Source organism: Thalassophryne amazonica, chromosome 9, assembly GCF_902500255.1.
Source record: "Thalassophryne amazonica chromosome 9, fThaAma1.1, whole genome shotgun sequence".
NCBI lineage: Eukaryota > Metazoa > Chordata > Actinopteri > Batrachoidiformes > Batrachoididae > Thalassophryne > Thalassophryne amazonica.
The window spans coordinates 57,604,371-57,629,451 of NC_047111.1; the positions used below are offsets into that span (position 1 = coordinate 57,604,371).

The 25,081-nt window shown below is 45.0% G+C and overlaps 1 protein-coding gene across 3 annotated transcripts in view; it reads right to left on the reverse strand.

Moving 5' to 3' along the window:
* Positions 1-25,081, reverse strand: part of LOC117517174 (actin filament-associated protein 1-like 1) — a 78,327-nt gene that overhangs the window by 2,582 nt on the left and 50,664 nt on the right. For all 3 annotated transcript variants that reach the window (XM_034178103.1, XM_034178102.1, XM_034178104.1), the window contains exons 8-14: positions 22,104-22,283; positions 21,892-21,984; positions 18,767-18,869; positions 6,621-6,779; positions 4,910-5,124; positions 4,606-4,751; positions 2,975-3,056 (exon numbers count right to left, since the gene is read on the reverse strand). In XM_034178103.1, the coding sequence (XP_034033994.1) occupies positions 2,975-3,056; positions 4,606-4,751; positions 4,910-5,124; positions 6,621-6,779; positions 18,767-18,869; positions 21,892-21,984; positions 22,104-22,283 (978 nt within the window). The remainder of the gene's footprint in view (positions 1-2,974; positions 3,057-4,605; positions 4,752-4,909; positions 5,125-6,620; positions 6,780-18,766; positions 18,870-21,891; positions 21,985-22,103; positions 22,284-25,081) is intronic.

The following is a 25,081-nucleotide window of genomic DNA, read 5'->3' on the forward strand; positions in this document are numbered from 1 at the left end:
TGCACACCTTTTATGTTTGTTTATTTATTTATGGATGATTCCTTACCGAATGTTCAGGGAATAAAGAAGTGTTAATTCAGTTACTTTGGAGTTACTAAGTTTACTTTGGAGTTACATGAGTCATATAGTTTACATTGTTTTCAAAAGATGTTTAAGTTGCAGTAATTATTCTCTAAATCATTTGAAAATAAGGCAAACACCCAGTTGTGATTGAAAAGAAAAAATGTCAAATACAGTGAAACCGATATAATTTAGAAAAATACCGTGATATACATTTTTGGTCATACTGCCCAGCACTACTAAGAAATTACGAGGGCTGTCAATAAAGTATAGGTCCTTTTTATTTTTTTCAAAAACTATATGGATTTCATTCATATGTTTTTACGTCAGACATGCTTGAACCCTCGTGCGCATGCGTGAGTTTTTCCACGCCTGTCGGTGACGTCATTCGCCTGTGAGCACTCCTTGTGGGAGGAGTCGTCCAGCCCCTCGTCGGAATTCCTTTGTCTGAGAAGTTGCTGAGAGACTGGCGCCTTGTTTGATCAAAATTTTTTCTAAACCTGTGAGACACATCGAAGTGGACACGGTTCGAAAAATTAAGCTGGTTTTCGTTGAAAATTTTAACGGCTGATGAGAGATTTTGAGGTGATACTGTCGCTTTAAGGACTTCCCACAGAGCGAGACGTCGCGCAGCGCTCTCAGGCGCCGTCATCAACCTGTTTCAAGCTGAAAACCTCCACATTTCAGGCTCTATTGATCCAGGACGTCGTGAGAGAACAGAGAAGTTTCAGAAGAAGTTTTTTTTTTTTTGTTTCAGTTTCAGCATCCGGATATTCCACTGTTAAAGGAGATTTTTTTAATGAAAGACATGCGGACGGGTCCGCGCGTCGGGACGCAGCCGGCGCGGTGCGGCGGCACAGGACGGCTGACGACGGCGCCTGAGGGCGCTGCGTGACGTCTCGCACCGTGGGAAGTCCTTAAAGCGACAGTATCACCTCAAAATCTCTCATCAGCTGTTAAAATTTTCACCGAAAACCAGCTTAATTTTTCGAACCGTGTCCACTTCGATGTGTCTCACAGGTTTAGAAAAAATTTTGATCAAACAAAGCGCCAGTCTCTCAGCAACTTCTCAGACAAAGGAATTCCGACGAGGGGCTGGACGACTCCTCCCACAAGGAGTGCTCACAGGCGAATGACGTCACCGACAGGCGTGGAAAAACTCACGCATGCGCACGAGGGTTCAAGCATGTCTGACGTAAAAACATATGAATGAAATCCATATAGTTTTTGAAAAAAATAAAAAGGACCTACACTTTATTGACAGACCTCGTATATCAAGGAAAAACACAGCAACGTAATGTAAAAGATTTTAAAGTTGTATGCACGGCAGTCAGTGCATCTCAGTTTTGTACAACAGTGACGGCTAAAATCTCAAGTATTTGCTAACTGATTGATCCGGGAGGGACTCTGACTAGAACAGCTGCCCCTTCACATCGAAGCTGAGGTAGTTCGGGCATATAGTAAGGATGCCCCCCGGTCGTTTCCCTAGGGAGGCCTGTCCAACTGGGACGAGACTCCAGGAAGCTCCAGGATTTGCTAGAGGAGATTATAGATCCTAGCTGGCTTGTGAACACCTCAGAATCCCCCAGGAAGAGTTAGAGGACTTGACTGAGGACAGGGAAGTGTGGGATGATCTGCTTGGTCTGTTGCCACCGTGACCCGGATAAGCAGCAGAAAATGAATGAATGAATGCAGCTGTTAAAGTGTTAGTTTAACACTCTCTCTTAAACCTTACTGAGTGTTTGTGAGAGTTTGTGATGTTTTTCAGAGTTAAATGATAAATGGACTTCTGTTTTTTTTGTTTCTGTTTTTTCATCTGAAGCAGATTGTGAAAGCGTTTAACAATAATACCTCACACACACACACACACACACCAATGTCAGCATGCTGCCACATAAAGTTCTTAAACGAACACTGGGAGCAACTTTGGGATGAAGGTCAGTGTTTCGCCCTCATTGCACGAGAGGTGAGCTAAAACCTGGACAGAGCGCCGGTCTATTACAGGGCCGACACATACAAACACATTCACTCTCTCACTCCCACCTATGGTCAATTTAAAATCAGTAATTCACCTAACCTGCATGTGTTTGGAAGCTGGAGCACCTGGAGGGAAGCCACGCAAATACCGGGAACTCCACACAGAAAAGGACCAGGTTGGATATGAATCTGAGACGGTCTCACTGTGAGGCAACAGTAACCACTAAGCCACCATGCTATGCTATTCATTCATTCATAAATATCCTGCCACTTATCTGGGTCCAGGTGATGGTGGAACCAGAGTAAGCAATTCATACCACATTTTGCTATACTCAACCAAGTCCTCTGACTCTTCCCGGGGGATCCTGAGGTGTTCCTAAGACAGGTGGGAGATGTAATGCCTCCAGTGGGTCTTGGGAGGAGGCCTCCCCTGGAGCCTCTGGAGGAAATCCGTGCAAACATGAGAAGAACGTGCAACTCCACACAGAAAGGACCAGAGTGGAAGCTAATCTGGGACCTCCTCACTGTGAGGCAACAGTTCTAACCACTAAACCACCGCGCTGGCCATTTATATGTAACAGAAATATAAGTAGAATGGGAGGTGATGGTCTAGTGGTTAAGCAGTGGACTTGAGACCAGAGGATCCTTTGCTCAAACCCCCGTCAAACCGCAAAATCATTACGGGCCCTTGGGGAAGGTCCTTAATCCCCAAGTTGTTCCCAGTGTGTAATGAGCACCTTGCATGGCTGCACTCTGACATTGGTGTGTGAATGTGTGAATGTGAGGCATCATTGTAAAGCCCTTTGAGGTTCTGATTCAGCAGTCAGTACCACAATCTATTTTCAGGACAGTGCACACCTCTGTGGACAATCACTTACATATAAAACACACACAAATTAGTCACCATTTCTGTCTGACTCTGATAACATTTCCTCACCGCAACACTTTCATAGACCTCGTCATATGTTCTGGAGTCTGATGAGGTGCTGCTGGAAGATGTACCAGTGGTGGTGGCCCACCTGAAAGACATGAACATGAGGCACTAAAACTGCATAATGTCTCACCAAGACTGAAACTAATACAGTATGTCCACACAGATCAGCATTCCTGTCTGACAAACATCCACAGTGCTGTACAGAAAAAATCAAGCACATTTATGATAATTCTATTTGTTTGCACCCGTGTCCACAAGCAGAGTGTGCATGTGTCATGAACCCGCCTGTGTAAGGTGTACACTGCACCGTCTATATGGCAGAAAAGCTCTGCAGTTGTCTGTAATGTGCATGTAATGTATAACACATTAGGAGTGATAGTCACAAAACCTCAACGATAAAAACTGACGACATGAAAAAGCATGTAAATAAAAAAAAAAAAACAGAAATAAATACAGTCTATATTTATCATTAACAATACCCAACTTGTTTATGACAAGACTTTTTTCTTTTAACTTCAGCTCTCCAACCTCAAACCCCCACACGTAAAAAAACAAACAAAACAACCTCTGCCCCCCAAACATGTCCACTCAGATAACTGTTCACCTCTTGACTTTTCTGCCTGCAGTGCTTTTGTCACCCAAGGAAGAAAGAAGGCGAAAAAAGGAAAATAAATTAAATAAATTACCTTTTGTGCAAGTCAAAGAAGGCAGGGTACACTACAGATCAGCGATTATTTTTGCAAAAGTTTAATCCATTGATTAGTTTGTTTTTTTAATTAAGCAAACAATCTTGTCATCGGTCCATTGCTGATTTTCTTTTTAGTGAATTATCTGTTGGTTAATTTACCAGAAAATTGGAACCATAAATTCTACCAATAACTTTCAACCTTGCATTCAAATGATATAAAAGTATTTCTTTTACAAAATAAAAAAGAAAGAAAATACCAACACTTAAAGGACAGAAAGTGCCAAAAATTAAAAAGGGAATTACAGAAAAAAATATGGGGAAAAAAAAAAAATCTTGCACACAGCTTTGCCTTTTCCTGAGACACAAAAACACAGATAATAAAACTGTGATATATTTTATAGAGCTGCAACTAACATATTTTTATTAGCACTAATCTTATTATTTTCTGGATTAATTCATCATTCATCAGTGATGTCAGAAAATGGGAAAAAATATTGACTAGTGTTTCTCAAAGCCCCAGACAACGTTCTTAAATGTCTTGTTTTGTCCACAACCCACAAAATATTCACATTCCTGTCAGAGAGGATTTAAAAAAAACTAAAATAAATAAATAAAACCCTGAAAAATTAACATATAAGAATCTGAAATCAGACAATTTGGACAACAGAAATAGACTCAAAATGATTAAGTAGTTATCAAAATTGTTGGCAAATAATTATCCACTTTTTACCACTTCATTTTTTAAACACATGCATACTCATCAATATTTACTTTCACCGTCTCACACACACAGACAGATGTATAAGAACATGGTCCCACACTCAAAAAATGGGGGAAAAAAACTGAACAACAGAAAAATGGGGGAGAAAATAATTCAGAATAAAAGCTGTAATAAATAACAGAAGAGAGCAAATTACATTTAATGCACACACAGGAAGTGACTTACAGGAAGGAGTGTCTGGCAGCCTGTCGGATGTCAGTGAGCGTGTCCACGTCGATGTAGTCGTAGTGCAGCTCTTCAGGGAGAATGGTGCTGCCCGTCTCTGCAAACAACACACCCAACCAGCGGCCCAGATCCTCCGAGCAGCTGGCCTGATGGACACAAACACACCTCAGAATGTTGCTGCACATTATGAACAGCTGTACCTCACATGCCAAAGATGAGACAAAATAAAGCCACAACTTAAAAAAAAAAAACTCTTCTACCACCTTTAGTTGTTCAAAAACCTTCTGACATCATGTTCTCGCACCTCTAAAGCTGCCAGCTCGTTGCCTCCTTGCAGGATGCAAAAGGAGAAGGGATGTTTGGGTCCAAGTCCCCCTGGAACCACCTCGGCGCCTTTGAGAGGCACCACATTGACTGGAGGCCGCTGGTCTCCGGGGTCCTTCTGCAGGTACAGGCTCCCGCCACGCACCACGCACCAACACTCTTTCCAAGAGACGCCCTGATAAACGCTGAGGTAGCCTGCAGGGAAAGAGAGAGGAACAATGTTCAATAACATGACCCTGCACCCAGTGAGCCAAAACTTCACATATTCTTGATAAATGTTGAATGCAAAGATGAAGAACCACACCCTACTTTTTTATGGGTCAGACTCAAAACTTCTCAATCACCCCTCATCTCATCCAGATATGTGGAATACCTTGATTATGTACACTACTTCATGCAATCGCCACCAGGGGGCACTTCAAGGATGTAAATTGTAACAACAGGGTTTCACTCTACATGTGGTTTCATAATGTTATGTAGATTCTTTAAAAACTTGTCATTCAAAGGTCTATGGTTCAGTGTCATGTGTTATGTGATCTGTTTTTGGTGGGCGCTGATTTGAATTCTGTCACTGCACGTTAACAAATAGGTTTAGAAACCTGTATCATGGAAGAGTGGACGCTTGGACTTTGCGGATGTCTGCGCTTGCAGAGTTCCCCTTATTCTTCAATGACTCATATCCATGTCAGTACCATGAAAATCTGGCTCAAGACAACTTCATGCTAGTTGGAATTTCAAATGATTGACTAACTAACTTGAAACTTGTCTATTTCAATAATGCACAAACATTCATGCTTCAGATTGTACTGTAATGAACGTAACACAATGGCATTGTGTAACTCCTGACTAAACGAGAACTTGCGGACCCCTTCCAGTATCTGTAATATATTTATATTACATTTATGAACATGCCAGTCGCACTTAGGAGTTAAATTCAGTCATTTCATGGGATAAAAATAGAGTGGTTACTCTACCATTCATTTAAAAAATTGAAATGTAGTAAATGTTATATGACTATATATATATATATATATATATATATATATAGGGTATCCCAAAAAAATATACAATTAAAACACTTGGTTTGACCCTTAAATGCTACAAACTTAATCACTTATATTATGCTAGACTGACAAAATGCAGGGCCAATATTGACATTGGTATGAAAAACTTCAACTTTTCAGTTTTCTATCCAGCCATAAATTTATTTCCTAGACATATGCTTTGACTATTTTCTCTGCTGATAAAATGTTGCATATTTTTTGGGACACCCAATATTAGGACACAAGTAATTTATCAAACTTAAAGTGAAAACAGAACCATAAGGCTAATAACAAACGTGACTGCATACCTCTATCAGAGCTTGAAACTCATTTCACAATGTAAAAACATCTTTGATCCAGATCTGGATCATCCCCCAAACCTAATCAGTTCTCAGTGAGTGCTACACAATGTTATGTTCATTATCCTGCCAACAGATGTAACAGATTATGGTAATCTAAAAACGTCTTTCACATGAGAGTGCAGTTTTTAACTGTAAAGAGATTTTAATCTCTATAAACCACCTTCTCCATAAAATCTGACAAATTCAGCAAAGTGGAAAAAAATGAATAACTTGCAAAAAACTACAATAATAAATCAAATAACCAATCCATCCTCCAACCAAGCACTGAATCATTTTGTCTCCTCACCACAGCGTGGGTTGTCATGGTGACCACATGAGGAGGAGGGAGGGTCTCCTGGTAAAGGAGGTTTCCGTTTGGAGAAGGTGATGATCCGATTGATTTTCTTCCCAGCTGCTCGGCTCATTGAGTCTGTCAGCTCCGATAAGGCTCCACGCTTCCCCCTGTCTGAAAACAAACATACCTGGTCAGGCTGCAGTGCGGGGTGATCATGTGATTACAGGCTGGACGATGACCTCACATACTGTAAAGTGCAGCCCCAACACCACCAAAAGGATAATACTGTCTCATAATTCAGCAGCACTCCACAGGCTCATTCATTAGTCGTAGTTATCTGCCATCACATTGATTTTCATCATTAATGATCACACTCCAAGAGCAGAGGTGGTGGCCATATGTTTAAGTGTGCTTGTTTCTAGTGTGGAAGGTTCCCAGTTCAAGGCCCCTCATGCTCATTTTCTGTGTAATGTGGAATTGTGTCAGGAAGGGCAATCCGGCTTAACACTTGTGCCAAATCAACATGCAGATCCACCTCGGATCTGCTGTGGCGACCCGCATGAAAACACGGGAGAAGCAGAAGGGACTTACTTTAGGGCCCCTTCAAACATAGTACGAATAAGTACAACTCAGGGCAACTCACGGTAGAACAGCTCGTTTGAGCAAATCATGAAAACCTTGAGTCGCTGTGAAAATAATAATAATAAAAAAAATACATGCCACCCATGGGATTCAAACCTGCACTTTCCAAAAGCTCTGATTGCCAGTCAGAAACTTTACCACTGTGCTACCATCGCTGTCCTGTGAAAGGTGTGGGAAAATGTTTGATATCAAGAAGGACATGGACATATTTAAAAAAAATAAAATAAAACCACACACCATATAAAAACACCACATTTTATTGAATCCCTCTTGTTCCTCTGTAGATGACCCATAGTCACAGACGTAGTCATTAAATGACATGAATGAGAAGCGGTGTGCTCTTATCATGTCCACATCTACTGGTGTGGTGTGTCCAGCTGGCCCCACGAGCGTGTCCTGCCTGACACGTGTGTCTTGTGGATGGCACACCGCAGGACAGACACCACGTCATGTGGAACAGAGCTCAAATGGCTCACATGACATTCAGATTGCCCGCTGCTTGTTATGATCTGACAGTCCGGATCACCTGGGGTAACCTGTCAATGTGCACAGCGCGTACACGCTCGCTGCAGCCCATTGCAACAGCGATATATGTTTTGATGTATGTCTATGTGAGGGCAGTAAGCAAACACACGTGCTTCACAGTGAAAAAGTGTTAGTTCATGTCCGTCCAAACATGGTACATGTTCCCCAGCCATGACATCCAGAAGCACAGATCTCTGCAGTCGCTCCTGTGGGCAGCCACACCCCTTGTCAGTTCAGTGCACACACCAACATGTCACTGTGTCTGTTAGCAAAGCCACACTCGTGGGGGCACTTTGACAAATTTCACATCCAGCTCGAAAGTGATCGTCTGCTGACAGTTGTCGTGCTAATAGCACAAATGGCACACATTTTCTAAGTGCCATGCGAGCAGCGTTAGATGTTCGTGCGTGTCACCTGGAATTTGGCCGACACCAACCGCGAGAGGGTTTTATGGGCTCTCACAGCACAAACTCTATCTTTCAAATACTTGTAGCAACAGGTGTAGGAGGTGTTAGAGGTAGCTATGATTTTAACATGTATTGCATACACTTCCTGCTTCATGTGCACTTCATGCACAATTTGATCAGATTTGCACTATGTGTGAAGGGGCCCTTAATGATTACACTCCCAGAAAAAAAAAGAGGATTTGAGTGGAGGGGAAAAAAAATGGAAATCCCAACTCCCATCACCCCGACTCTGCACTTTCTAGATATTTTCTACAGAGTTTCATTAATACGAGCGGAGCGCTGCGTAGTGGTATGAAGCCCGCTCTATGGTAGATGGAGGCACAAACCGGGAATGGCACAAAAATTCAGCCCCAGTGGAGAAAAAGCCAAAAACCAGACAACATTGCTGTAAAAAGCTGTAAAAAGCCACAGACCAACGGTAGATGAACATAGACATTATAAAGAGGAGTACACATTGGTTGCTGAGGCACAAGAAATGCGGCCATCATCTTGGAGTGATTCTATCACAAGGCACAGTGAAGGTTTGATTTTCTAGTCTTATTTTCTTTTTTAATCTTTCTAACACATGGTATGTGTGAAATACCAAGTGTTCCAATACTTTTGGAGGGTACTGTATCCTAACTTATGATGAGTGCAAAATGAGTGTGGTATAATTACTGTTTTGTTTAAGAATGTTTAATTTTCACTGTTGCTGCATTTTGTGTGAAATTATAGTCACATCGTATATCATCTTGATATGACAATAAGAAAAATGCTTAAAAAGGCAGGGGTCGGGAGGCGCCCTGCCAAGCGCTGAAAGGTTTTAGCCATGCTCATGGTCCTCCAAAGCATTTACTCAAAAAAAAAAAAACAAAAAAAAAAAGTCTGAAGGATCTAATTGACATGGTGAGATGCTGAATAGCTTCGCTCGTTATGTCCATATCATTTATGTAGAGAGACGAGCTGCAGAGTGTTTACATGCTCATCCTGAAGGCAGTCGGTGCTGCTGACTTCCTGTGATGTCAGAGGGAGACAATCACAGGAAGCGGACAGGAAGCATGTCCTATCTGCTTTCGCCTCACATCCCGTCTCTCACTCTCATTCCTCTTCAGGTTCAGGGCTCCTCAGTCAGTAAACAGGTTGGAACAACAGGATTGAGTCTGACCCATATTCTGATCCAAGAGCAGAGATCCCGTGTTACATCCTTCCTGAGTTTGTGTGTAAACAAACAAAAAGTAATCATGCTGCTGATCATGTTTTTTTTTTTGGTGAGGGAACAGCAATAGTTTATTCTTTGTGAGGACCAATTTCAGTTTTGACTGAACAAAGGTATTTTTGGAAAGTAATGACATTATGGCTGTAGCTGCAATGGTTAATGTAAAACAGATCAGTAAATAGATACATGCTAAATAAATGTTTTTAAAAAGTCCCCCTATTTCCACGAAACAAAACACAACACTTTTATTTGGACATTAGTTATGTTCACTGCAAATCCAAAACTGAAAATAAACTTCAGTGCTGCACTGCCAGTTTTCATATTTGCAAATGTTTGTTGTGAAAGTGTAGTGACACAGAACCACAACAGGGGGCGGTAATGAACGGACAAAGGATAAAGCCAAAAGTAACAATTTAATGTTGTGAATTGCACAACGGAATACAGACAATTGCAGTTGAAGAGTACAGTCAATCATACACAAGGTGACGTGTGGGCAGGCTCGAGGATAGAAGACGTCTGTCCAGAGAAGAGCCGGATCCCACACGGCTTCCACCGCCAACGGATCTGAAGAACACCGGAGCCGCCAAGTCCTGGGTCCCAGGTGGCCACCGTCTCCAGCTGTCAGACCTGGTACTGCTGGCAGAAACAGAAACAGTTAATGGTGGGTACGTGGATACACACCCAGTAATCTCTCCGTACTCAGTTCCTCCGGGAGGGAGAACCTCCACCTCCAGACACAGAATCACCCGTGCAGCTCCTGTCAGTCACTTCCCTGGAAGGAGTGAGAGGTGAAGACGTCGCACTCACACTATCCGCCAATCCAGTTTCAGACTGTAGCCACAGGAAACGGCTGCACACAGAACAATGTTTAATCACTGAAAATTACCACAGAGAAGGTTACCTAAGTGGTAGCTGATTTCTCGGCGGGGAGGTGGAGTTGCAGTCCGGCCTTTATGGTGGTGGTGATGTGATGTGGATGAGTGACAGCTGGTGCTGATGACGAGTGACAGCTGTCACTCCCAGTTGCTATGACGCCCTCTCGTGCTTGAAGCCCGCACTTCAAGCAGGGTGCTATCTGGTGGTGGTGGGCCAGCAGTACCTCCTCTTCAGCGGCCCACACAACAGGACCCCCTCCTCAACGGGCGCCTCCTGGTGCCCGACCAGGCTTGTCTGGGTGCCGCCGGTAGAAGTCGGCCAGGAGGGCCGGGTCCATGATGAAGCTCCTCTTCACCCAGGAGCGTTCTTCGGGTCCATACCCCTCCCAGTCCACCAAATACTGGAACCCCCGGCCCTTCCAACGGACGTCCAGGAGCCGGCGTACGGTCCAAGCCGGCTTCCCGTTGACGATCCGGGCAGGAGGCGGCGCCGGTCCGGGGGTACAGAGGGGTGAAACGTGGTGAGGTTTGATGCGTGACACATGAAAAACCGGGTGGATCCGCAGCGAAGCTGGCAGCTTCAGCTTCACTGCGGCTGGACTGAGGATTTTGAGTATGGTGAAAGGTCTAATGTATCTGTCCTTTAACTTCTGGGATTCCAATTGCAGGGGAATGTCTTTTATTGAAAGCCAAACCTCCTGCCCAGGCTGAAACATAGGGGCCGGGGCACGCCGGCGGTCTGCGTGGTTCTTGGCCCTCGTCCGGGCTTTGAGCAGGGCAGAGCGGGCGGTACGCCACACCCGACGGCACCTTCTCAGATGGGCCTGGACCGAGGGCACCCCGACCTCTCCCTCCACCAGCGGGAACAATGGGGGCTGGTATCCCAAACACTCCTCAAATGGGGAGAGGCCGGTAGCAGACAATACTTGGCTATTATGAGCGTACTCGATCCAGGCCAGATGGTTACTCCAGGCCGTCGGGTGCGCGGAGGTCACGCAGCGGAGGGCCTGCTCCAATTCCTGGTTCGCCCGCTCTGCTTGTCCGTTCGTCTGAGGATGGTACCCGGACGAGAGACTCACGGTGGCCCCCAGTTCCCTGCAGAAACTCCTCCAGACCTGAGAGGAGAACTGAGGACCACGGTCTGAGACAATATCCGACGGAATCCCATGCAGACGCACGGCGTGGTGGACCAGGAGGTCTGCAGTCTCCTGGGCCGTCGGGAGCTTCGGGAGGGCCACGAAGTGGGCTGCCTTGGAGAACCGGTCCACTATCGTTAGGATGGTAGTCATGCCCTGGGACGGCGGGAGGCCCGTGACAAAGTCCAGGCCGATGTGAGACCAGGGGCGATGAGGCACGGGCAGAGGCTGGAGGAGGCCTGGGGCCTTGTGGTGGTCGGCTTTGCCCCTGGCACAGGTGGTGCAGGCCTGGACATACTCCCGGACGTCGGCTTCCATAGACGCCCACCAGAAGCGCTGCCGAACCACTGCCACGGTCCTTCGCACCCCTGGATGACAGGAGAGCTTGGAACCGTGACAGAAGTCTAGGACCGCAGCCCTATCCTCTGGTGGGACGTACAACTTGTCCTTCGGACCTGTCCCCGGGTCCGGGCTCCGTGTCAGGGCCTCCCGGACGGTCTTCTCCATGTCCCAGGTGAGGGTGGCCACGACAGTGGACTTGGGGATGATGGTTTCCGTCGGGTCTGACAGCTCGGTCTTGACCTCCTCTTCGTGCACCCGGGACAGGGCGTCAGATCGTTGGTTCTTCGTCCCGGGGCGGTAGGTGATCCGAAAGTCAAAACGCCCGAAGAAAAGTGACCAGCGGGCTTGCCTGGGGTTCAGACGCCTGGCGGTCTGAATGTACTCCAGGTTCCGATGGTCTGTGAAAACCGTAAATGGTACCGATGCTCCCTCCAACAGGTGTCTCCACTCCTCAAGAGCCTCCTTCACCGCAAGAAGTTCCCGATTGACGACGTCATAGTTCCTTTCAGCCGGGGTCAACCTGCGGGAAAAGTAGGCACATGGATGGAGAACCTTGTCAGACTCCCCGCTCTGGGATAGCACGGCTCCTATCCCTGAGTCAGAGGTGTCCACTTCAACTATAAACTGGCGATTGGGATCGGGCTGCACCAGAACTGGTGCAGTCGAGAAACGGCGTTTCAACTCCCTAAACGCGGCTTCGCACCGATCCGACCAGGTGAAGGGGACTTTTGTGGAGGTTAGGGCTGTCAGGGGGCTAACTACCTGACTGTAGCCCTTGATGAACCTCCGGTAGAAATTTGCAAAACCGAGGAACTGTTGCAGTTTCCTACGGTTTGTTGGTTGGAGCCAATCTCTCACCGCCGCAACCTTGGCCGGATCAGGGGCGACGGAGTTGGAGGAGATTATGAACCCCAGGAAGGACAAAGAAGTGCGGTGGAACTCGCACTTCTTGCCCTTCACAAACAGCCGGTTCTCCAACAACCGCTGCAGGACCTGACGTACATGCTTGACATGGGTTTCAGGATCCGGAGAAAAGATGAGTATATCGTCCAGATATACGAAGACAAACCGATGAAAGAAGTCCCGCAAGACGTCATTAACCAACGCTTGGAACGTCGCGGGCGCATTGCTGAGGCCGAACGGCATGACCAGGTACTCAAAGTGACCTAACGGGGTGTTGAATGCCGTCTTCCACTCGTCTCCCTCCCGGATCCGAACCAGGTGATAAGCATTCCTAAGATCCAATTTTGTGAAAATTTGAGCTCCATTCAAGGGCGTGAACACTGAATCCAACAGAGGTAACGGGTATCGGTTACGAACCGTGATCTCGTTCAGCCCTCTGTAATCAATGCATGGATGGAGTCCGCCATCCTTCTTGCCCACAAAAAAGAAACCAGCACCCATTGGGGAGGTGGAGTTCCGGATCAACCCGGCAGCTAATGAGTCCCGGATGTAGGTCTCCATTGATTCGCGTTCCGGACATGAGAGGTTGTACAGCCTGCTGGACGGGTACTCAGCGCCCGGTATCAAATCAATGGCACAATTGTACGGATGGTGCGGGGGCAGCGTGAGTGCCAGATCCTTGCTGAAGACGTCAGCAAGGTCATGGTACTCGGCTGGCACCGCCGCCAGATTGGGGGGGACTAAAACCTCCTCCTTAGCCGTCACACCAGGTGGAACCGAGGATCCTAAACACTCCCGGTGGTAGGTTTCGCTCCACTGCGTCACAACCCCAGACGGCCAATCAATCCGGGGATTGTGCTGTAACACGCATGGAAAACCCAAAATCACTCGGGAGGTAGAAGGTGTTACATAAAACACAATCTCCTCCCTGTGATTTCCAGACACAACCATTGTCACTGGCTGTGTCTGATGTGTGATTAATGGAAGAAGGGTGCCATCTAGTGCCCGTACCGACAGTGCTGACGGTAAGGCCACTAGAGGGAGCCCAACCTCCTTTGCCCATCTGCTATCCAGGAGATTCCCCTCTGACCCCGTGTCCACCAGTGCTGGGGCATGAAGGGTTAGATCCCCACTCAGGATCATAACTGGGATGCGTGCGTCGGGGTTTCCCCGCGTGAGTATTATGACCCACCCTTAGCCCAGTCTCTAAGGACGTGTGCTGCTGTTTTGACCGTTTGGGGCAGTTTTTCTGCGTGTGCTCGGATGAGCTGCAGAGAAAACACTCCCCACGGACCAGCCTCCTTTGTCTCTGATCTGATCTTATTTTGGTCCTGCGCGTTTCCCTAACAACGGCAGCAGGGGGAGCTGTCATCACGTGGAGTACCCTGGCTGTGGAGCGTGGTGAAGACGGCTCCCTTTCGGACCTGGGAGGAAGAGGGACAGCTTGTGCCTGACCACGCCCTTCGTCTCGCTCCCGTCGGTGTTCTGTTAATCGGTTGTCTAGCCGTATAACCAGGTCAATAAGCCCGTCTAAATCCTGCGGCTCGTCCTTCGCCACCAGGTGCTCCTTAAGGACCAGAGACAGTCCGTTTACAAAGGCGGCGCGGAGCGCAACAGCATTCCAGCCGGCTCGCGCTGCCGCGATGCGGAAGTCGACTGCATACTTAGCTGCGCTCCGGCACCCGTCTTATCGACAGCAGCACGCTTGAAGCGGTCTCGCCTCTGAGGGTGGTCGAACACCTGTCTGAACTCCCTCACAAACCCAGTATATGTCGTTAGGAGCCGTGAATTCTGCTCCCAGAGCGCCGTAGCCCAGGCGCGTGCCTCTCCTTGAAGCAAATTTATTACGTAAGCCACCCGGCTGGCGTCTGACTCGTACATGATGGGATGCTGTGAAAAGACGAGCGAGCACTGCATTAAGAAGTCCGCGCCCGTCTCGACACAGCCTCGGTACGGCTCCGGAGGGCTTATGTAAGCTTCAGGGGATGGTGGGGGGGGGGTCGTTGAACGACCAGCGGAATGTCTGGTTCAGGCCTCCGGTCAGCAGGAGGAGGTGCTGCAGCAGCGCCCTGAGCATGCGCTTCCACCTGGGCGGTGAGAGCCTCCATCCTCCGATTGAGAATAACATTCTGCTCAGTGACTAAGTCCAACCGAGCAGTGAAAGCGGTTAAGATTTGCTGCAGCTCACCTAACACGCCTCCTGCTGACACCTGTTCACCTCGCTCTTCCATTGGCTGTTCAAGCGATGGTTGACGCCCCTCGGGATCCATGACGCTGGCTGAGAAATCCTGTTGTGAAAGTGTAGTGACACGGACCCACAACAGGGGGCGGTAATGAACGGACAATGGATAAAGCCAAAAGTAACAATTTAATGTTGTGAATTGCACAACGGAATACAGACAATTGCAGTTGAGGAGTACAGTTAATCATACACAAGGTGACGTGTGGGCAGGCTCGAGGATAGAAGATGTCTGTCCAGAGAAGAGCCGGATCCCACACAGCTTCCACCGCCAACGGATCTGAAGAACACCGGAGCCGCCAAGTCCTGGGTCCCAGGTGGCCACCGTCTCCAGCTGTCAGACCTGGTACTGCTGGCAGAAACAGAAACAGTTAATGGTGGGTGCGTGGATACACACCCAGTAATCTCTCCGTACTCAGTTCCTCTGGGAGGAAGAACCTCCACCTCCAGACACAGAATCACCCATGCAGCTCCTGTCAGTCACTTCCCTGGAAGGAGTGAGAGGCGAAGACGTCGCACTCACACTATCCGCCAATCCAGTTTCAGACTGTAGCCACAGGAAACGGCTGCACACAGAACAATGTTTAATCACTGAAAATTACTGCAGAGAAGGTTACCTTACCGCCTTTATGGTGGTGGTGATGTGATGTGGATGAGTGACAGCTGGTGCTGATGACGAGTGACAGCTGTCACTCCCGGTTGCTATGACGCCCTCTCGTGCTTGAAGCCCGCACTTCAAGCAGGGCGCCATCTGGTGGTGGGGGGCCAGCAGTACCTCCTCTTCAGCGGCCCACACAACAATGTTAACTGTTTTAAAAACTAAACAAAGAAACAGCAAACTCCTGGGAAAACAAAATGAATTTACTCATTGTGACATCTGATGTCTTAAGGTGTACAACTGCTGAATCTCCCAATAAGAGTATTTTCTTGGCATAACAAAAAAAGCTTTTAAGAATTAGCAATACATAATCAAAGGATTTACAAGCCAAATCATATTACAACACATCAGGTCTGACAGATCTCCAGCTGCCACATTATGAAACAGTTTTTGTCCTTGATGGTTGCGATACAGGGAGACAATCAGTCCGTCCCCACCTCTCAAAAGTAACCATCTATCTGCAGCAGCCAGGTGAAGCGTGGGCGTCGCCTGGACCTTCTGCAGCCGCTGGTGTCCTCAACACTGAGGTACCTTTGTGCTGGATCATGCACAGAGAAGCACGCCACGTGGCACTCTCTCACAGTGCAAGTAATACTCCTCACCTGAGTCTCCCTAAGTAACTTCATTTGATACAAAGTCATTCCTGTTGTATTCAAGGATCCTCCAAAGAGATCTGATACCAAAGACATTAGGTAGGTCACTGGTTAATGTCAGTGTCATAACATACAGGATGACAGGTAGCACCAGGATCCTAAAGACTTGGACCTTCATTTTCTTGCAGAAATGTCACGTCACCAAATCCCTCTGTCTGGTGACTTCATGTTTCCATAAGCACTTCCCAGATGGCTCTTGATCTCAAAGGCAGAGGACCCAGAGACATGAATGTCACTGCTGAGATAAGTGAATGTCTCCACCAGTTCAACATTTTCACCAAACACAGAAACACTAATGGCTGAGTCCAGGAAATTATTGAAAGTCTGGATTTTAGTCTTGATTTGCAAGAGCAAGAAAATTTTTATATTTTCCAGTCTAGTGTGGTACTGTAGTATTTATACTCCTGACAGCAAGCAAAAGTTAAATGATTAATTTCCTTTTTACTTATTTTTTAATGAAAGTTTTGTTTCAGGCAGCACAGTGGATTAGTGGTTAGCACTGTTGCCTCACAGCGAGAAGGTCATGGGTTTGATTCCCGCCTGTGGGCTTTCTGTGTGGAGTTTGTGTGGGTCCTCTCCGGGTGCTCCAGCTTCCTCCCACATTGAAAGACACACAGGTTAGGTGGATTGGAAACTTTAAATTGTCCGTAGGTGTGTGTGCGGCTGTGAATGTGTTTGTTTGTCTATATGTGGCCCTGCAACAGACTGGCGTCCTGTCCAGGGTGCACCCCACCTCATGCTTTGTGACTGCTGGGATAGGCTCCAGCTCCCTGCACTCCTCAATTGGGGTAAGCGGTTGAAGATGAGTAAGTGTGTATTATTTCATGAAGCTTTTCACACTGGGAATTGCAGAAGTATTAGAACACTGATGTGTGTTCAAAGATGCATCCACAAACACAATAATTACATATCTTTATACCATATTTACGCGTCTGAGGACTCAGGGCCGAGCATCCGCTCACCCACTTTTTTGAAGAAAGTTGGTTAAGCGCCCAAGAGAAATTAAATTATTATTTTTAAATTAAACGTTATTGAATGCCTAGCTAAAATAAATGAATTCCGTGACCCCAGCATTATAAATAACGGGTTTTCAATATGTTTGTCTCCTAATCCATGTTGGACTTGTGATGACATCACCCATTTGTGCTGTGCTCTTATTGTAAGAGCACAGCAAAGAAAAGTAAAGACTCTTGTGCAAGGAACAGGAAGTGTTCTGTGACAACGTGGCTAGCTTTGTAGAACCCCAAAGAGCTAATATCAGTCTGTGTTCATTTTTGTCAGACAAAAGTCCTTTTAACCATCCAGCAAAATGAGTCTCTTGTCAGCTGATGTCTGCAGGGTTCATCAGAAAGCTTTGTGCGTGTTCAGAATGGAGTTCAGATGGAGATCTTTCCTGCTGCCTGGACATTTGTTTGCTGTTTGGAGTGTGAGAGAGTGGGACATAGATAGGCTTTTCTGGATCAAACACGGAGAAAACTGGCTTCACGTGTTGACAGTCATCGACAATCTGGATGTTCCACTGTTTTCAGTGAGAGGCTGATGGGAAAATCATAGATTTTTTTTCATCTTAATGAGCAGGAATTACAGACAGCAACAAACTGATTATTTAACTACAGAGTCGCCTGGATTTAAACAGGTAGGAGTTTTTTTAAGCTTCCAAGATTGCCAGAGATTTCCAAATTAATATAAACTCTGTGCAAAATGTTTCAGTGGAGTAAATTATTGTCTGCATGGTTCACATTGAAAACTGACCATGCATGTCACATCACTTTAGTTTATTTTTGCTGCAGAGAAGACAAAGTTGCGCCAGACATAAAGTTGGTTAAATGCCCACCTCAAATGAAACTATTATTTTTTTAAATTAAAGTTTATTAAATATCCACCTAAAATAAATGAATTCCATGACCCCCAGAGTATTGTAAAAAGCAAACAAACAAACAAAAAACACATCAAAAAAAAAAAAAAAAAAAAATTAGTTTTCACAATGTTTTTCTCTTCATCCATTTGTCCTGTGCTCTTATTGTGAAAGACTCTTGTGCAAGAAACAAAGTATTCTGGAACAATATGGCTGGCTTTGTACGGACAGCAACAAACATTATTTAACTGCAGGGTCTCCTGGATTTAAACACTTAGGAACTTTGTTAAGCTTCCATGAGAGCCAGAGTTTTCTGTTTTAATATAAAGTCTGTGCAAAATGTTTCAGTGAAGTAAATTGTCTGTGTGGTTAATATTGAAAACCGACTGTGAATGTCATGTCACCTTTTTTCAGCTGACAAGGGACACATTTAATAAATGAAAAAGGATACGGAAAAAATAACAGATACAGACTGGTGATGTATTCTTTATTTGTGAGGAATCAGATATTTTATTGAAACGTACAAATGCCCACCCCTACTTCAAGCTAAATTTTGCGCGGAATGCCCAGGGCGCTCAGATGTGCAAATATGGCAATACACTGAAATATACCCAAATATACAGTGTCATAATTTATCACCCACAAAACAAAATCTCATCAAAACCTACTGATTGACTCTGTAGTGTCCCGTCCTGGTCCTTGTGTGGTGGACAGACTGTCTCCAGGCTGCACACTGTCTGAGTCCGATGCCAGTCTGTCGGACTGCAGCACCTGGCAGTGGAAATGTGGAAACCATTTTTACTTTACTGGACATGTAAGCAGAGATAGACAAAGCAAGAGAACAATAACTAAAAAACACAGTTTACAAAGTTGTGTGCCAACATAGCAGTTAGATGTCAAATGATGTCATGTTTAATTGACTTTATGGAATACAAAAAGAAAAGAAAAAGTGTGTGCCAGTATGATATAGTGTTTCTATCGTATCACCACATATTCAGCAATACTGCTTGTTTGTTTTGTGTCAGTAGTAGTAAATCTTTAGTGATGAAACACCTGAATTAACAAGGTGGTCAACCTCTGTAACTTTGACAAATACGATGTATTTAAAAAAGAAGCAGAAGTCCAATAAGCTTCCCTTGAAGATATCAAATCACAATTATTTCCCTCATTAACATTTTCCCATGGTGTGCTACCTTTGTGTGAAATTTGATTGAAATCACAGAACAAAAATACACTGAACAAAAATATAAATGCAACACTTTTGTTTTTGCTCCCATTTTTCATGAGCTGAACTCAAATATCTAAAACATCTTCTATATACACAAAAGACCTATTTCTCCCAAATATTGTTCACAAATCTGTCTAAATCTGTGTTAGTGAGCACTTCTCCTTTGCTGAGATAATGATCCCCACCTCACGGCGTGGCATATCAAGATGCTGATTAGACAGCATGATTATTGCACAGGTGTGCCTTAGGCTGGCCACAATAAAAGGCCACTCTGAAATGTGCAGTTTTACTTTATTGGGGGGGTCTGGGGAAGCCATAAAACCAGTCAGTATCAGGTGTGACCACTATTTGCCTCACACAGTGCAGCACATCTCCTTCCTATAAAGTTGATCAGGTTGTTGATTGTGGCCTGTGGAATGTTGGTCCACTCCTCTTCAATGGTTGTGTGAAGTTGCTGGATATTGGCAGGAACTGGAACACGCTGTGGTATACACCGATCCAGAGCATCCCAAACATGCTCAATGGGTGAAATGTCCTGTGAGTATGCTGGCCATGCAAGAACTAGAACATTTTCAGCTTCCAGGAATTGTGTACAGATCCTTGCAACATGGGGCCGTTCATGATCATGCTGCAACATGAGGTGATGGTCGTGGATGAATCGCACAACAATGGCCTCAGGATCTCATCATGGTATCGCTGTGCATTCAAAATGCCATCAATAAAATGCACCTGTGTTCACCGTCTATAACACACAACTGCCCACACCATCACCCCACCGCCACCACGGGCCACTTGATCCATAACGTTGACATCAGCAAACCGCTCACCCACACAATGCCACACATGATGTCAGCCATCTGCCGTGAACAGTAACAACCGGGATTCATACGTGAAGAGAACACCTCTCCCATGTGCCAGATGCCACTGAATGTGAGCATTTGCCCACTCAATTTACGATGATGAACTGCAGTCAGGTCGAGACCCCGATGAGGACAACTAGCATGCAGATGAGCTTCCCTGAGATGGTTTCTGACAGTTTGTGCAGAAATTCCTTGGTTCTGAAAATCGAGTTTGCAGCAGCTGTCCCTGTGGCTGGCCTCAGACGATCTTGGAGGTGAACATGCTGGATGTGGAGGTCCTGGGTTGGTGTGGTTATACGTTGTCTGCAGTTGTGAGGCCGGATGGATGTACTAACAAATTCTCTAAAATGCTTTTGGAGACGGCTTATGGTAGAGAAATGAACATTCAATACACGAGCAACAGCTCTGGTTGACATTCCTGCAGTCAGCATGCTAATTGCACGCTCCCTCAAAACTTGCAACATCTGTGGCATTGTGCTGTGTGATAAAGCTGCACATTTCAGTGGCCTTTTATTGTGGCCAGCCTAAGGCACACCTGTGCAATAATCATGCTGCCTAATCAGCATCTTGATATGCCACACCAGTAAGGTGGGATGGGTTATCTCAGCAAAGGAGAAGTGCTCACTGCCAGCCTTAGACAGATTTCTGAACAATATTTGAGAGCAATAGGTCTTTTGTGTATATAGAAAATGTTTTAGATCTTTTGAGTTCAGCTCATGAAAAATGGGAGCAAAAACAAAAGTAAAAGTGTTGCATTTATATTTTTGTTCAGTATATGACGCATTAATTAAACACAAGGCTAAAATGATCTCCCCTTGACAGTGTCAGACCAGAAGTATTTTTCATAGGTGTCAACCTGACTCCAGAAAGGGAAATGAGGGTGTAGGTTTCTTTGAAACCACCAACTCCACCAGGTGATTTCATTGATGAACTCATCCCATCTGATGTTAACCAGTGAAATCACCTGGTGGAGTTGGTGGTTACAAAGAGACCTGCACCCTCATTTCCCTTTCTGGAGTCAGGTTGACACCTATGATTTTTATAAATACATACCTTTATATGGCATTCTGCCACTGTGCGAAGGTTCATTAAAATCCATAAACTGGTTCATGAGGAGTTACAAGATATATAAACAGACTGACAGACGGAGAGACCAACAGGGTAATTTCTATCATCCCTCTGCCCTAACATTTTCATTTTCAGGGGAGCTGTGATAAAAGCCTGGGCATGTGCCCAATACAATGCAGATACTGAATGGTTCATCCCTTCAATTTGTTAACACAATAATCCAAAAACAATAAGTGCTAGCATTTGGTTCATCTACAAATTAAAAGGCATATCGTGAGGACAAACCGATGAAAATGTGGTTTACTTTGACACAGCAGATCAAAGCAAGTTTGTTTTGTACTGTAAAATATACCAGTCTGCTGCCAGGACATGTCTGGGCTTGTTGCAGGGAATAATCTTATGTCTATGATGGAAATTAGGAGCAAGAGCAGTTGGAGTTAATGTTGCTTGAAATGAGTTTATCAGTTTTATTTCCAAAGTCGAGGCCTGGCGGTCACTCACCACTGCCTGTTAAGGAATGGGGGCTCAAACAAGTCAGCATATCAGAATAGTCTGTGCTATTCTTACTAAAACCTGTTTTGTGAGAACAAGGAGTTCTCAGCAAATACACAGAACCACATGTAACACACACACACACCTTGTCAAGCTCCATCTTTCTCTGTATAATGGGAGAAGTGGAGCCGTCCAGTCCTTCAGTGTTGCTACACTGGCTGCCAACATCTTGCACCACCTGGATATAGAAAAGTAAACCACTCACTTCCAGACACAAACATCTGTTTTCTCCCCAGCTGTATGCTCCCACCCCTGCCGGTCTCAGATCCAGACCTGCGATATATTGAGCAAAGGTACCTTGAGCCAACGCTGGGCCTGTTCTTTACTCTGAACGGCCAGAACTAGAGCCTCGCCTCCAGGCAAAGAGAAGCGCAACTCGTGCCTCTTTTTCCGGCCTTCCTTCGGGACGTAGATGACGTTGCAGAGATTGAGTGGCAGCTCTGTGTGTGGAGTGCTCTCTTTGATGCTCTTATAACACTGTGAAACAAATAGACAGAGAGGAAAAAATACACAGTGAATTCCTTCTACGTCACCCATTCAGTTCAGAATATCCTTCTGAAATGTGACAGATGCGCTTTTAAATGCATTAAAAAAAAATTTTTTTTAAACTCATCCCACAGTCAATCCAGAAAATCCAAAAATAAAAAACCCATATTAATTAGGAGTGCTCTAGGTTGATATTTTGGAACAGTATTGCTCTGATAACAAACAAACAAATAAACAACAACAATGAAAAACAAAATCCAATCCAGCTTGTCTACTGCACATCTGAGTTGTGTATCTTTTCCTTTTTGGAGTAAAAATTTTGTTTCACACTTGAGTTGATGCTTTGTTAGATGACCAGGTTGACAAAGCTCATCCAGACACATGTATTTATTAACTGATTAGTTGTTGTAAGACAGGAAAAATGGTATCATCAGACACTGAAAGTTCCACTACTGGTATCACATTTGAGATGGAAAAGGGAACAGAAATAATATTTTAATGAAAACCAATGCAACAAATGTGACATTGGCTGCTTTATTTCAGATTAAATTCAGTCTTTGGCTATTTTTCATTTAATCTTTACCATATGCTTGCTTTAAAACGTGTGTATGCGTGTTCTGAAATATGCATGTTCTCACTGTACATTCTTCCTTTATAGGTTTCAGTTCATATGTGACAAAAAGCAGAAGTATGATTTTTGTGCCTGTACATTACTTATCTAGATATCGTATACCGGGCTGCTGGTGACCCGTTTCTGTTTGCTGGAAAGACATATGTAGAATGCAACCCTTTTAAGGTACCACATGGTACATGGTAAATACAGTGGGGAAAATAAGTATTTGACCCCCTGTCAGTTTTGCAGGTTTTCCTACCTACAAAGAATGGAGAGGTCTGTAATTTTTATCGTAGGTACACTTCAACTGTGAGAGACAATCTAAAAAAAAAAAAAGAGAAAATCACACTGTATGATTTTTTTAAATAATTAATTTGCATTTTATTGCATGAAATAAGTATTTGACCCCCTAGAAAAACAGAGCTTAACAATTGGTACAGAAACATTTGTCTGCCATTACAGAGGTCAAACGTTTGCTGTAGTTTTTGACCAAGTTTTCACACACTGCAGCAGAGATTTTGGTCCACTCCTCCATACAGATCTTCTCCAAATCTTTCAGGTATGGAGTTTCAGCTCCGTCCAAAGATTTTCTATTGAGTTCAGTTCTGGAGACTGGCCAGGCCACTCCAGGACCTTGAAATGCTTCTTACGGAGCCCCTCCTTAGTTGCCCTGGCTGTGTGTTTTGGGTCATTGTCGTGCTGGAAGACCCAGCCATGATCCATCTTCAATGCTCTTACTGAGGGAAGGTGGTTGTTTGCCAAACTCTCGCAATACATGACCCCATCCATCCTCCCTTCAATACGGTGCAGTTGTCCTGTCCCCTTTGCAGAAGAGCACCCCCAGAGTATGATGTTTCCACCCCCATGCTTCACGGTTGGGATGGTTTTCTTGGGGTTGTTCTCATCCTCTAAACATGGTAAGTGGAGCTGATTCCCAAAAGCTCTATTCTGGTCTCATCTGACCACATGACCTTCTCCCATGCCTCCTCTGGTTCATCCAGATGGTCACTGATGAACTTCATACGGGCCTGGATATGTGCTGGCTTGAGCAGGGGGACCTTGCTGCCCTGCAGGATTTTAAACCATGACAGCATCATGTGTTACTAATGTAATCTTTGTGACTGTGGTCCCAGCTCTCTTCAGGTCATTGACCAGGTCCCCCTGTGTAGTTCTGAGCTTTCTCAGAATCATCCTTACCCCACAAAGTGAGATCTTGCGTGGAATCCCAGACCGAGGGAGATTGACAGTATCTTGTGTTTCTTCCACTTTCTAATAAATAATCGTAACAGTTGTTGTCTTCTACCAAGCTGCTTGCCTGTTGTCCTGTAGTCCATCCCAGCCTTGTGCAGGTCTACAGTTTTGTCCCTGGTGTCCTTAGACAGCTCTTTGGTCTTGGCTATGGTGGACAGGTTGGAGTGTGATTGATTGAGTGTGTGAACAGGTGTTTTTTAATCCGTTTAACAAGTTCAAACAGGTGCAATTAATACAGGTAAAGAGTGCAGAATAAGAGGGCTTCTTAAAGAAAAATTAACAGGTCTGTGAGAGCCAGAATTCTTGCTGGTTGGTAGGTGTTCAAATAAGTATTTCATGCAATAAAATGCAAATTAATTATTTAAAAATCATACAATGTGATTTTCTGTTTTTTCTTTTTAGATTCCGTCTCTCACAGATGAAGTGTACCTATGATAAAAATTACAGACCTCTCCATTCTTTGTAGGTGGGAAAACCTGCAAAACTGACAGGGGGTCAAATACTTATTTTCCACACTGTAGTTGTTTAAAGTTTCCAGTCATGTTCTTCTGTAACAGGTACAGCCAAAGTTTCCAAAGGGCCCAAAGTTCTAAAGTTTTAAATTAAAAATTGCATTAATTGCAAGTAAGATATGCTTTTACTGCCATGCGTGCTTGTTTTCACTTTCTTTAGTAATTCAAAATAATAGGTTTTTAAAATCATTTTACATAATACAGTGGTCCCTCGCTATAACGCGGTTCACCTTTCATGGCCTCGCAGTTTCGCGGATTTTTTTTAGTGCAATTTTGCATACTTTTTTTTTAACAGCGCATTGTGTTCTGCGTCCTTATCAGGCGGGCAGGTCGCGGCACCGGTTGGCATCACCGCGATTGCTCTCACTGCCTCCGATGCGCTTACTGAGTCTGCGGGCTCGGTAAACGCAGCA